This window comes from Halichoerus grypus, chromosome X (genome assembly GCF_964656455.1).
Source record: "Halichoerus grypus chromosome X, mHalGry1.hap1.1, whole genome shotgun sequence".
Classification (NCBI taxonomy): domain Eukaryota; kingdom Metazoa; phylum Chordata; class Mammalia; order Carnivora; family Phocidae; genus Halichoerus; species Halichoerus grypus.
The window spans coordinates 41,571,602-41,586,165 of NC_135727.1; the positions used below are offsets into that span (position 1 = coordinate 41,571,602).

A 14,564-nucleotide genomic window follows, 5' to 3' on the forward strand; every position below is an offset into this window, starting at 1 on the left:
CTACCCCCAGGAGTTCCACACAACCGAAACTTTGCAATATGCTGGCCACAAGCATTTCCAACTCATTTACTAAATACTGAAGGAAAGAGAAAGGGAACAATGTTTCTACTGGAATGTTCTAGTTAACCAAGAGTGAACTTGAAATCTGTTTTGATTTCAACACTTTTAAATGGCATGCCTTAAGAGGTTCAAAGCTGGTGAACGGGACTGAATTCTATTTGTTGAATGCCCATCTGGCTTGTGTGCTCTGAAGAGGCCTCTTTCTAAACTTGTTTCAAATTGGACCTGAGACGGGAAGGACAGAGGGTAATGAATGGAGGCATTTTCTCATTCTCCGATATCCTTCTATCCCACTGGACTATCTACGTTCAGGGTAGTGGAAAGAATAAATGCCCTCTAGTCAAAATGCCAGGCTTCTTTTCATGCCTTCTTTTCCCCTTCTTTGGTGTCAGCCAAGAACACTCCAACTCTGTATCCTCTAGTTTGTGTGTGTGTGCGGGGGGTGCTCCAATTTCTGTCCTACTGAAAAGGGTCACTCCTGCTGTGGCCAGAGCCCCATCATAAAATGTATTTGCTGATCCTCCTCCACTCCACCCAGAGGCGAGGCACTTAGGTTTATTGGAGGCTCAAGCGTCTGGGAATGACCAGCAGTCTGGTACCTCCTGCTTCCCCTAAGAGTCTAGCTCATTCAGAATGCAGATTCAGCCAGGGCAGTCAAATCACAGCACTTCCTTCACCACAAAAAGCAACCTCTTGGGCACAAGCTGTTCCAAGAGAAAAGCAAATTTTGCATTTTTGCGAGGGGTGGGGACGCGGAGAGAAGGTTACGTCAAGCAGCCGACCCTGGCCCAACCCTCCAGCAGTCAAGGTGCTGGAGCTGGCCCAGGAGGGACTGCTGATGCCTTTAAGAGCAAAGGACTGGGCAGCGCCCTAGTTGGGGAAGGTGGCAGAATTGTTCGTCTTTGTGTATGGCTCCTGGCATCTGCACGATTGGCTAGGTCGGCGCTGCCATGGAGTGGGCGGAGCCAGCGGCGCTCCCGGCTCAATGCCCACCCAGTTGCCGCTGGGACTGGCTTCAGACCGAGCGTAAGTCAAAGCGGCGGACCGGTCCCGTGGGCGCGGCGTGGAGTAGAGCTCCTGCGTGGCTGCTCCTCTCGCCGCGCGGGGCTCTGGGCTCCTGGGCGACGCCCGCGCTTTCTGCTCCCCTTTGCCCTCTATGCTCAGCTCTTACAGGTGACTCTTTGCGGAAGAGCTAGTGCCCCCTCCGCCGCCTCCCTCCCCCCAGCTCCCCCTCGCCTCTTGCTTTTCGCTCACCTCCCTCTGTCCTTTTCCTGATCCGCGGCCTTCTCTCTTGTTCTCCGTAGGTCTCAGCTATGCTATCCCGGGCTTGCTGGGAGCCGCTGTCTTCCGACTGTTCTTCAGGACCTGGCTCCTGGAGGGCGAAGCCCCCATCCCCCGCCTCCCACCTCCCACCTCCCACCTCGAAATTCCACTTTGACCTGTAATGAATCCTCCTCCAACGTTCCCAGCGTCGTCTTGGACCCTCTTTTATTGGTAAGCTGGTCGCTAGGCTACCGTGAGCTGGCAGGAGGGGCGAGTGGGCGGTCTCTTGGTGGGGGTTGGCTGGGGGACGCTTGGACCTGGGCTTCTGAGCCCCTGTTAATGCACCCAGCCTGTCAGTCCCTGAAGGGGTTTGTGGTGGTAATGAGGGTGGCCAGTCGAGATGGAGTCCTGTGTTTCAGCCCGTATGTTACAGTGGCACCTGAAAGCACCCAGTTTCAGTGTGTGCCCAAATAGCAGGGGGTTGGGTATACCATCACCCCAGGGTCCACCCATCCATCCCCAGGGACTAACGTCCCAGGCAGTTTGCAGTCATGGGCATTGGCCCTGTGTGTGTGTGTGGGGGGGAGGGGTGAGGGTTGTGGGGTGTTAACTTCAAACAGAGCAAAGAGCAAATTTATTTAAGTAAAAGAATGAGATTATTTGGGAATAGCAGAGGAATTGCAATTTGTGACAAGCAAGCTATGGCAAACCGTAAGCAAGTCCGAAGAGACAAAGGGAAGGTCAGCTTTTATTAGGTTTTAGGAAGAAATTGGGGAGGGTTCTGGACAAAAGTTGACTGGAGAAGATGGGGGGCAATCTGAGGATGGGCAAGGTTTCTCACTGACTGCAGGTGGTGATTAGTGGGTTGTTGCTAGGGCAGGGAGGGGTCTTCCTTTTCTTAAAGACATGTGAAAAGTGCCCTCTCTTGTCAATGTAATTATCTTCCTTCTTCCTGCTGGTTGTGTAGGCTGCAGTGAGGTGTGTACTTGAGAGGTCCCCCTCTGGGGCTTCCTGACTCCATTTTAAATGATGTTTTCTTTATTTATTTTCACATTTACCCCCTTTAATCAAGATCTTTCCTCGAAAGTATTGCTGATCAAGAGTCAGAATTTTCAAATTTAGTGGTTTGTCTCTCGGTACCAGGAAAGATCTTTCCTGGTTGTCATTGGCCCACATTGGAGAGAATGTGCATAATGATTGGAAATCGAGGCCACATTTGAGGAGCAAGGAAGGGTAGAAGGGAGAACTATCAGTCACTTCCCATCTAAAGTCTATGTCTTATCAAGGTCATAAACATTGGAGATCATCTCAAAGGGCAGAGCTAGCATCACCCTATTTGATGCATTACTTCTGCAGAGATTTGATAGGCAACAGGTAAAGTTTAAAAATAATTATGCAAGCAGAATTAAAAGTAATATGACAAATGCAGTTTATAGGATGGTTCCAAACCAAGACCCCAAACCCAGCTAAATAGATCAAAAGATAAGGGGTCATTAGGTGAGATCTGTTGTAATCAATGCACATGTTCCCTGATCTTGTGTAATTGAATTTCTACTTTTCCAGAGATATTTATCAACGTGCAACAGGTGGTATTTGCTATTGCACAGACACCTTGTTCAGCAAGTAGATAATCAAGGGCTATACAATTGTCCAAAACTACGTTAGTCAATGAGTCAAGTGATAGTTGGTGGAATGCTATTGCTTTGGAATTGGCTGTGGAATTGGCCAGCTCTCCTAATGTTAGGGGAAGATATCTGATCATGTGTTCTTTGGCATTTACTACAATCCAAGGAAGTAAATCTCTCCCTGTGGAAGCAAACCAGGGGTCATGTATGCCTCCTAGAAATTCCCATTTAAGATGGCTCTGGAGGCCTAATGAGACAGACCAATGGGAAGTCTCTTGATTTGTTATGGATGTTAACAGGAACAATATCAAATGCCCCAGTAACATTGACTTCCAAGTTGCCAGCTGTCTAAGCATTTGTATGCCCATAGGAAATGCTGTCCATTGCCAACAAAACCAGGTGGAACATAGAAGACTCTAGCTAAGGTCTGGTTATCGATAGAATCCTTAAGTGGAAATTTCCTGACTGAGCCTTTGAAGCCATGGGTTGGAGGAGTTGGGATGACATTCTGTGAGAATCCCATCTTTTCCTAAAGGGATCTTTTCTAAAAACCTTGCAAAGAGGGATAAACTTATTTGTATTTCCCTTGGGTGAAGGGAGACAGATCACAGTTCTATAAGGAAAAGAACCTGGGGGAGACAGATCACAGTTCAAGAAGGAAAAGAACCCGGGGGAGTGAACCTGGCAAAGATGGAGGGATGTAACTGAGGTAGTATGATTATGACTAGGGATAGTCATACTGTATTCCAGTGTGCGAACACCTGGTCACAATAGGCCCACCCGCTAATTAACAACTCTAGGCTTTTGGGTGTAATCAACAGCGGCATTTGGGCCTAGAAAGAAATTAGTTGTAGATAATACCACGGGATCTCTGACATCGTGAACAGATTGAAACTTCTTGTGATAGATCCAACAGTCAGAGAGGTTTCCCCCTTTTGCAAAGGATTGGAAATGTAGATAAGGGCATTGTCTTTCCCAGAAAGAGAGGGCAAAGAAAGAGCACAAGCAAGGGAAAGAAGGTATATACATGCCTGGCCTGGTCCTGTCATCTTGACAAAGCTATTTCCTTCAGCTGCCATCTGCTTCAATTCCTGGAAATCTTTATTTTTGGGTCACCAGTTGGTGTGCAGGTCCAGTCAGTGTTTGGTGCTTTCTTTCTTTATGTTTTTATTTTATTGGTTTTTTTTTTGAAGTTTTATTTATTTTTTTAAAGATTTTATTTATTTATTTGACAGAGAGAAAGAGACAGCGAGAGAGGGAACACAAGCAGGGGGAGTGGGAGAGGGAGAAGCAGGCTCCCCACTGAGCAGGGGGCCCGATGCAGGGCTCGATCCCAGGACTCCAGGATCGTGACCTGAGCCGAAGGCAGACGCCTAATGACTGAGCCACCCAGGAGCCCCTTTTTTTAAAGTTTTTTAAAAAGATTTTATTTATTTATTTGAGAGAGAGAGAGTGAGAGAGAGAGTGTACGAGTGGGGGGGAAGGGCAGAGGCAGAGCAGGGAGCCCGATGCTGGGCCGAGGGCCTAGATCCCAGGACCCTGAGATGGTGACCTGAGCCAAAGGCAAATGCTTAACTGACTGAGCCACCCAGGCGCCCTTGGTGCTTTTTTTAGAAGTGACACAGGAATCCAAAAGTCTGTTCCTTGGAATTCGGCAGCCCAGGGGTTGGTTAGCAGCACCTGATAAGGGTTGAAGAGAGTCTTTCTGGTCCTTGTGAGTGGATATAGCTCGCCTTGTGCTGAAGTAGCCCAAGGCAAAGATGCTGCTTCAGTTACTTCAGAGGGAGTTGGAATTATCCAGCACCATATTTGCCATTTTCACCTTCCAAGTAAGAACTGCCAGTGAACCATGACAAATTAGCATCAACCAAAGGAGTTTCCTGTAAGTCATCACGGAGTCAGGAGGTGCTCTGTCAGAATCAAACAGTACTGTCTGGAGTATTGTCCTAGAGGAGGGAAGAGTAGTGGAGTTAAGGTTATTACAGTGAGGAAAATTATGTGAGGAGCTGGGAGCAAGAGGATTTCATAGGCAGTGAGATGACTGGCTGAAAGGTGTTGAGTATGCTAAGAATTTAGGTAGGGCTGGAGGCTAATAGAGCATGAGGGTTGGGAAAGCAAGGTGACGAGGCATAACAGTGCTGTTTATTGTTCTGAGATCCTGGACAGAACCCCATCCACAGTCATTAGAATTTAGGAAGGCTTCTATTTCGTGGGGCACAAAGATGGTTAGAGGGGACCCCATGACTATTCCTTCAGTGGCCTTAACTAAAAGGGCTGTGGCAGGAATGGCTCTGAGGCAAGGGAGGTATCCTCATGCCACAGGGTCTAGCTGTTGGCTATATTACCCTATGGATTGGTGGTGGTCCCCATGTTTTTGGTTGAATACCCCCAAGGTCATTCCCTTCCCTTTCATATATAAAAGGGAAAAAAGGAAGTTGGTAATTGGGATGTCCAAGGGCAGGGAGATTTATTAAGCTTTCTTTTAAGGTATTAAAAACTAGGACATCCTGAGCTTCCCAGTTAATGGGGTCAGGTTTGGTGTTCTTTAGTAATGTATGTAAAGGCTGAGCCATGAGAGAAAAGTTCAAAATCCATTTCTGACACTAGACAGCCAGCCCACCTGAGAGAACCTTGTAATTGCCACTTAGTTTTGGGGAAGTTCAGGATTCTATGACACCTACTTAGATCTACGAGTAGCCCTTGTTCCGAGATTAGGTGCCCTAAATAACGAATTTGAATTTGAACAAACTGCAGTTTTTCCTTGGAGACCTTGTGTCCCTTTAAGGCTAAAAATCAGACGGATGCTGTCCTCCTGTGAAAAGGGGACAAATGATTAGTATCCTTACAACTAGCTCTAGTGTCATCAGAGATGGAACAAATAAATGACATTAAAGGTTCAGAAAGGGAGACAAACCATGAGAGACTCTGGACTCCAGGAAACAATCTGAGGGTTACAGAAGGGAGGGGAGTGAGGGGATGGGGTAAGAGGGTGATGGGTATTAAGGAGGGCACGTGTTGGGATGAGCACTGGGCGTTATACGCAACTAATGAATCATTGAGCACTACAACAGAAACTTATGATGTACTATATGTTGGCTAACTGAACATAATAATTTTTAAAAATTTCATTTGCTTCACCTAGTTGGCTATTTTTGTCGTTGTTGTCAAATTATAGAATTTATTTCCCCCTTTTGAGAGAAAGAAATTCTAGCACGGTATTTCTCCAAGAAATCCCGGCCCAATAAATGAATAGAGGCAGAGAAACTAAGGAAAAAGGGGTGGGTATCTCTCAGAGGGCCTAAACAAAAGGGGATAAGTTTAGAGACAGGAACTTGTTGAGGTTTATTTGACACCCTCCTCCCATTTGAATCATATTAGTACTAGAGGCAGGGGCTATTTGGTAACAGTGGAGTTGAGCACCAAGGGCGTAGGTCCAGTGTCTGTAAGGACAGAGAGAGATTCATTCTTTATCTGGAGAGTTGTTTCTCTAAGCCGGTTAAGAGCAGGATTGGGAAAAGCCCCTGCAATTCCTTGGAGTTCCGTCATTGGGAGTTAGGTGGAGGGCACTTGGAAAAGTTGGTTAAAGCATGGAAGGCACTTGGAGTGCTTAAGCTTAATAACAGTCTTTTTTCCAATGCTCTGGCTTTTTGCAATAATGACAAAGATCAGGAGCGTTTTGGTTTTGTTTAGGGGCCTCCATTTGTTTTGTAGGAGTTGTAAATTACCAGCCTATTCTTAGGGCTTAGCCAAAACCTGTTGACTGGAATAAGATTCAGGCTTGTACCCAGAAGCCCAGTGAGCCCATGCATAATTATTATAGCTGGTTCCAAATTGTTTTCGGAGAAAATTCTGGTCTTTTAAATGTCAAATCCACAGGAGTAGCTTTTAATTCTATGGTTGTGAATGGGCTGAACTGGGGTCTTTCTTTCCTAGTTAAAAAGGAACAAGATGGAATGGGAAACTATGTCCACTCCAGGTTCAATTAATTTAGCAAATCAGCTCACCCACACCCTAGATGATTCAGCTAAAAGGAAGACCACTAAAGTCTCTAATTTACAACTCCAACAAATGTTGTTTCAGGTGTACAATATAGTGATTCAGCACTTCCATGTATCACCCTGTGCTCATCACAACAAGTGCACTCCTTACCATATAGTCTATTTAATTTTAGGTTCACAGTTTTTGTTTTTTAAGACAGAGCATGTGCATGCACGTGTGTGTGCATGTGGGGGGAAGGGGCAGAGGGAGAGGGAGAGAGAGACTTAATCTTAAGCAGGCGGGGCTCAATCTCAGGACCCTGAGATCATGACCTGAGCCATAATCAAGAGTTGGATGCTTAACCCACTGAGCTAGCGCCCCTGGTTCACAGTGTTCTAATTTGGTTCTGAGAAAAACAAGAAAGGAAGGAAGGAAGAAAGGAAGCAGGGGGTACCTCACCCTCTTAATACTACAAAAAAAGCTTGCCTCTCACGGATCCTTCTGATTCATGCTATTTCAGAGTGCAACCCTCCTGTGTCCTGCATGGTATGCAATGCCCTCCTCTTTGAGACAGTGAACGTATGTGACTGTTGCTCTTTTCTGTCTAGAGTTGGGTGATGTGTGTTTAGCCATCCTCATAACTCTAGGGTGGGACTCCCGCCCTCATTAAAGGGGTGAAGAGGAGGTGATTAAAACCATTGTCATCACACACATGATGATCCAACCACAATCAAGGGGGAGCTGGTCAGCTTTTACTAGCTGCTCCTTGACTGACTGTGCCGTGATACAGTGAAGGCTGCCTGGGACAGGACCACCAATCGCTGGTGGGCTTGTGCTCTGGCCTGCGTGGCACTGTGTTATTTTTGTTGAGTGTTGCCGTCTCTTCCTTCCCTGAAACACTCTCCCCTTAAGATAAGAATTATAGTTAATTGACCAGATCTTAGTATTAAGTGTCTTTGAGTTTGGGCTGTGTGCACCAGAAGGTCTCTGAGGCTCCCACCTGTAAAGGTGGCAACATCACAGCATCCTAAATGGCCAGCACTTGAGTCCTTCATCCCAGTGGTTGGATTAGTGACTTGTTAGGCAGTGACCACTGCTTCTAACCTGGTGACCACTGTGGTTACTTGGGGCAGCCAGCCATGTGGTCATTGTGATTGTGTACCTCTGGGATGGCCCTTTATTAGGTTTGCAGATAGGAAGGGGACTCCTAACCACAGGGAGAACTAATTAAGCATGGTACCCCTTGTTGCTTTAATAGTCGTTGTTCTGGACAGGGTAGTGAGCTTGCATATCTCCTGTGCTGTCGCTTCCCTTGCTGCTGCCTGCATTCTCTCCTGACACCCAAGGTTATTGAAGTGCACATCCATGGTGGCTTGTGGCCCAGGAATGGATGAGAAAGGGGGGGAAAAGCATTTACTATTAAACTGTTCTCCCAATGTAAAACCCCTATCCAGTGCCGATAAAGCAACCATTGCTGTAGAGGAAGCCCCTAACCCCAATGATTCTGATTCTGGATGAAGAAATGTATAAATATGAGCAGAGTAGAGAGGAACCCCCTGGAACAGAGTATATCCAGTGACAAACAAGTAAAAAGAATGAAAGAATGAAAAAAAAAAAGAGTGCAACAAACCTGAGTACAGGCGAGTGTGATATTGTGATTTGTAAGGAATAGGTATTTGGTCATTCAGATGACCAAAATATTTCTCATATGTATTTGGTCTTTGTCGTGGTTTCTGTCTCACAGCACCTAAAACATTTGGAATTTCCTGTGGTAAGAGCTTTAAGGTTATCTTTTGTTATGTTAATGAGGTGACTTTTGGAAAGCCCTTAGGTACCTTAAGGATGGGGGCTACTTGCCTCAAGGACCAACCATGTGGTTAGAGGGCTGTTCTCACCCCAGAGCTCCAAGGAGGAAAGAGGGGCTGGCTGGAGGTTGAATCGATAGCCAATGGCCAACAATTTAATCAATTATGCCTATATAATGAAGCCTCTGTGAAGACAAAAAGGGTAGGGTTTGGAGAGCTTCTGAGTTGGTGAACATGTGATTTTGGGAGAATGGCATGCCTAGAGAGATCATGGAAGCTCCCCACCCCTTCCCACATACCTTGCCCTATGCATCCCTTCCATCTGGCTATTCCTGAGTCATATCCTTTCATAGTAAATTGGTTATCTAGTGAGTAAATGGGTTTCTTTGAGCTGCTCTAGCAAATAATCGAACCCCAGGAGGGGGTCATGGGAACCTTTGGTCTGTAGCTTGTTGGTCAGAAGCACAGGTAACAACCTGGGTGTAACAGGTAACAACGGGTATCTGAAGTGGTGGGGGGCAGTCTTGTAGACTGAACCTTAACCTGTGGGATCTGATGCTATCTCTAGATAGTGTCAGAATTGAGTTGGACTGGACACTGTGCTGGTATCTGAAATTTGCTTGATAGTGCGTGGGGAAGCCCCCCCCCCCCGCACCAAACTCCACATGTTGAAATTAGGTCCAAGAACCCAAAAGAGGGAGGAAACAAATTAAATTGAAACAAAGGTCCACAGTTTAATCCAATTGGAAATCCAAAATTTACTGAAAGAATTTGTACAATGCAATGATAAAAGCCTCCTCCAAAAAACAAGACTGTGGAGTCTGTCCAAATCTAAATCAGTGGACACTCTTGTTAGTATCTTGAGAGGTTCCTTCATTATAGAGGCTTTAGTAACCTCCTCTCATGTTCCATGGAGTCTTTGGACCACCCATGATGTTGGGTTGGACAACAGATAAATTGGCTGTGGGCTTCTGATGCAAGAAACTGCCTGTCTTGGCCTTGCACTATATGCCATTAGAATGGCAATTGCTGGCCACATACTGAGCTATCCTCAAAGTAGAGTCTCTCACAGACCCTGAGCCTGTGACCCTCTGTACACTGTTGCCCAGGATGCCTTGGGTCATGGAACCAGCACCCCACAACCTCAGCATGGCTAGTGAGGCCTCCTCAATACAGGATGGAGCCAAATCTGAGCCCTCTAGCAAATCTCTCTTGTAGGAGGGCATGGTCTTATCTGTCCTTGCTCCCTTACCAGATGCCATGATGGTGCAAGAACCCCCACTCCCCTCAGCAACCTCTTGGCTACCTGAGGAGCCCCTTGCAATCAACTGATTTAACAACACCGGGAGTTTGTACACTGCAGATGGTATTGTCACCATCATAGATATTACTGCTTCCCGTCCCTTAACCAGGATGTCCATGATAAAAGACAGGACAAAAGTGTCAGCACATTTGGCCAAAGTTCAGGTAGTCATCTTAACACTGGATGCTCTGGCCATCAAATGGCCCCAGATGCACATTTTTATAAACTCTTGGGCCACTGTCTAAGAGTTACCCCTTTTGGGGTACAGAACTCTGGGAATCCCTTGTCTCACAGATACCCAAAATATAAATCAAGACATTATTGACTGAATTGGGTCCCCCACAAGTTCATATGTTGAAGCCCTAACCCTCAATGTGAATGTATTTGGAGCTATGGCCTTTAGGGAGGTAATTAACGTTTAATGAGATCATAAGCGTGGGGCCCTAATCTAATAGGATTGGGTCCTTATAAGACAAGGAAGAGGCTCCAGAGAGCTCTCTCTCTCTCTCTCTCTCTCCCCCTCCACACTCACACAAAGGAAAGGCCATACTAGGACATAGAAGACAGCCATCTAAAAAGGACAGAGGTCTCATCAGAAACCAACCCTGCTACCTCCTTGATATTGGACTTCTAGTCTATAGAACTAAATTTCTGTTGTTTAAGCCACCCAATCTGTGGTATTTAGTTATGACAGCCCTAGCAGACTAATTCAGAGGATAACAGATGTCTCTACATATACAGTCGATTGTTGTTATTTGTGGTAGTTATGTCCTGTAAAGGTCACCATGAGCACAGAATTAGTGAATAGGAAACCGTTGCTCCTAGGAGAAATAGAGGGTTAGGTTCCTGTAAGCCTCTAGTCATAACAACATATTCATCCACCAATCAGTACGTAAACTTGTTTTATGTGTGTTTCTGTTTAAAGACATCTTATTTTGTATATATTGTTGATTCATTTAAATTGATATTTAACATATTGTTAATGATTAACATTGAACTCATCGATAACAGCACTCTAATTCATGCCTAAAATGTGTATTTTCTCCACAAAGCACATCACAGCCTTCTTGTGTTTAGGAAAACTCGACAGTTTGTCAGCACTACACTTGGGGGCCAATTTAAACAGTGAAACCACTAACAAAAAGCACACAAATGTGAACAACATGGCACTAAATATACTGTTGAAAGGTCACTTGTTTACCGTACGTACAAGAGGTGAAGTAAGAAGCTGGAGTGCTGCTTTGTCTAAACCTAGGTGAGAACTTGTGGGTCAGATGACTCAAATTTTTTGCCACTCTGCACATGTTTGCAAATAACCACAAAAGTGCTGAGTGTTGATTTTGTGGTTACAAATAAGTTTTAGCAGGTAGACGAATTTGCAAAATAATGAGGATCAACTGTATTAAGGTCACCGTGTAAGGTCTTCAACAGGAAGCTCCTTATGCCCTTTGGAGTCCCAGATCTTATTGTTATGACCAAAGCACTTGTTTTGGTTCTCAGAATACACACTGCTGGGCTCTTGAAAAAGGCAGTAAGTGGAACTTACAACTCTTCTATTGGCCTCAAGCTTCTTGTTTAATTGACAGGTGTAATTGGCTCCTCAAAGAACTCCTACTTAAGTTACAGAAGTGGTAAATAGACCTCCTCTACAGACATTGTTATAAGCATTGTTTAGCCTAAATTCATGTCCCCTAAGGACTCACTACACCAGTGTCGCACAGTAGCCTTTATTAGCCATGAAGGAGGGCACCTTTAAAGTTCATGTTTTTCGATGACTGCCTCACCATGTGGCCCTCTCTCTTTTGGGCAAGTGACTATTCCATTTCCTAGGGAGGCACCACTACTCCCTAAAAGTCTTAGTTAACACCAAGGTTTTTTGTTTTTGTTTTTTTAAAGATTATTTATTTATTTATTTATTTGAGAGAGAGAGAATGAGAGAGAGCAAGCACATGAGAGGGGGGAGGGTGAGAGGGAGAAGCAGACTCCCTGCCGAGCAGGGAGCCCGATGCGGGACTCGATCCAGGGACTCCAGGATCATGACCTGAGCCGAAGGCAGTCGCTTAACCAACTGAGCCACCCAGGCGCCCAACACCAAGGTTTAACCTGATGTGAAGGCATCAAGGACTCAATTATGGTACAGGGACTAAAATTCATGTTCTATGTTGTCTTGACATCTGGTAAAATTAGAAAGACCTCAAATGGTCTAACCGAAGTTCTCCTCCCTATGCTGTGCATGTGGATAAGGTCTCTTAGCTAAACAACCCTCCTTAGTAAACAGACCAGGTGTGGTTCTAGCTTATCCCTAGCTAGAGGGTTTCAGTTCCCTGCCAGCTGTGGAAGTATTCCAAAAGCCAATAGCATCCTCCCCTGGAAACCAGAGGTACTCTGTCCTCGACACTACAAAGCCTGCCTCCTAAAGATCCTGGTTGTTCACTCTGCTTCTTGAGTGCAACTCGAGTGCAGCATTCTCTGGTGTGTTGTGTCCTCCTTTCTCAGACTGTGAGTGTATGTGACTGATACATTGCTGTCCTTGCATTTATCCAGTGTCAGGTGTTGTGTGTTTGGCCATCCTCACCACCATAAGAAAGAATCCTTTCCCCCTTAATGGGGTGAATAAGAGGTGATCAAAATGGGGGTACAGAGCAATGGGCAAAACACAAAACATAGACATGAGAGATACCTGTTTGAGGACAGATTTTAGCCCACTTTCAGGTGTGTGTGTGTGTGGTTCAGGTGTGTGTGTGTGTGTGTGTGTGTGTGTGTTGAGAGCCTGTGGGACCCTATTCAATGTTACCAGTGGAAATTATTAGCCCCGGACAGTGCAATCTATGGAAGTATATTCATGTGGCCTGAGATCGGTATACTTTTGTACTTACTCTTGTGAAACTTTTGAAGATACAGGTTTTTTTCTGTGTTTTATTTAAGTTTAGGTCTGTAGATACCCGAAGAGTTGTTAAACAGTCAGCTATTTGCCTGCAGATCACGCAGAAATATGTATTTGTTGTGGCCACAAGATGCTGAGCATTGGCACATGGGTAATGTATGATTGGAAACAGGTGGGAATACATTGCTTTAATTCAGGAATAATTCCTGTACATACTTTGAAATATTGCAAAATGAAATTCTGTGATTGAAGATAATCTGGGATAAGTTTTCAAATGGCAAACCAGAAAAGAACATGTACCCAGGGGGAAGAAAAGGGAGTTGGGCAAGGTTCCAGGCAGCAGCTCTGCATTGTCCACAATCTCATATACAAGAGTGTGCTAGTGAAACACCCCCCCCCCACACACACACACAGATTTGTAGGCACTGATGTTCCTTGGCCAACATGTGAAAGATCCCAAGTGTCCTAGAGATGCTCAGGGCCTGTTCTTATTCAAAAGCCCCTTTTGTGTGTGTGTGGGGGGGCGGAATGGCCTCACTGAAGGTCTCAGGTGCCTTGGGTGAATATCTCAGAGCCTTTTCGAAAGGCCAGCTAAATTAGGTTCTTGGGCCCAATCCAAACATCTGGGGTGGTTTCCCTCTGCTACCCCGCCATGCTAACAAGCAATTCTTAGACACCAGCAGCTCAATTGTGACACTATCTACCAACTGCATCAGATTGCACAGGTGAAGTGTTCAGTCCCACAAGACTGCCCTCCCCCCACACCAGATGCCATTCGCAAGTCCAGGTTGTTACCTGTGCTTCTGACTGATTGCCTATAAAGGAAACGTTACCACAGCCCTCTCCTAGGGTTTGATTTATTTGCTACAGAGGTTCACAGAACTCAGAGATTTTTTTTGCAAGTAGACGAATTTGCAAAATAATGAGGATCAACTGTATTAAGGTCACAGTGTAAGGTCTTCAACAGGAAGCTCCTTATGCCCTTTGGAGTCCCAGATCTTATTGTAATGACCAAAGCACTCATTTTGGTTCTCAGAATACACACTGCTGGGCTCTTGAAAAAGGGCTCCTCCTTACTTACTAGATATAAAAGGAAATAACTCAGGAACAGCCAAATGGAAGAGATGCCTAGGACAAGGTATGGGGAAAGGGTGCCAAGTTTCCATGCCCTCTCCAGACCCACCACTCTCCCTAAATCTCCACGTGTTCACCAACCCAGAAACTCTCAAACCCTGTCCTTTTGGGTTTTTATGGAGGCTTCATTGTATAGCTGTGATTGATTAAACCATTGGCCAATGACTCATGATTCAACCACCAGCCCCTCTCCCCTCCCAGGAGGTCAGGGGAGTGGGACTGGAAGTTTCAGCCCTCTAATCACATGGTTGATTCTCTTGGCAAACAGCCCATCTTTAGGTGCTTCCAAAAGTCACCTCATTCACATAACAAGAGACACTTCTGCCACTCTCAACACTTAGGAAATTCCAAGGGTTTGGGGAGCTTTGAACCAGGAACTGAGGAGGAAGACCAGATACATGTGAGAAATATATTTTGGTCATCTGAATGACCAAATGTATATTTCTTATAAATCACAATATCGCACCAGTTCTCTGTGGGCTACAGCTAGGTACTTATTCATACTCACCCAA

General features: G+C 45.4%; 1 protein-coding gene and 1 long non-coding RNA gene across 3 annotated transcripts in view; one reads left to right on the plus strand and one right to left on the minus strand.

Moving 5' to 3' along the window:
• Positions 1-1,453, minus strand: part of LOC144380351 (uncharacterized) — a 109,783-nt gene extending 108,330 nt beyond the window's left edge. The window contains exon 1 of the long non-coding RNA XR_013444487.1: positions 1,315-1,453. This is a non-coding gene — a long non-coding RNA (uncharacterized LOC144380351). The remainder of the gene's footprint in view (positions 1-1,314) is intronic.
• The window catches only part of LOC118546020 (uncharacterized), a 98,433-nt gene continuing 84,862 nt past the window's right edge, over positions 994-14,564 (plus strand). For both annotated transcript variants that reach the window (XM_078063900.1, XM_036108658.2), the window contains exons 1-2: positions 994-1,233; positions 1,365-1,554. In XM_078063900.1, the coding sequence (XP_077920026.1) occupies positions 1,217-1,233; positions 1,365-1,554 (207 nt within the window). In that variant the 5' untranslated portion in view covers positions 994-1,216. The remainder of the gene's footprint in view (positions 1,234-1,364; positions 1,555-14,564) is intronic.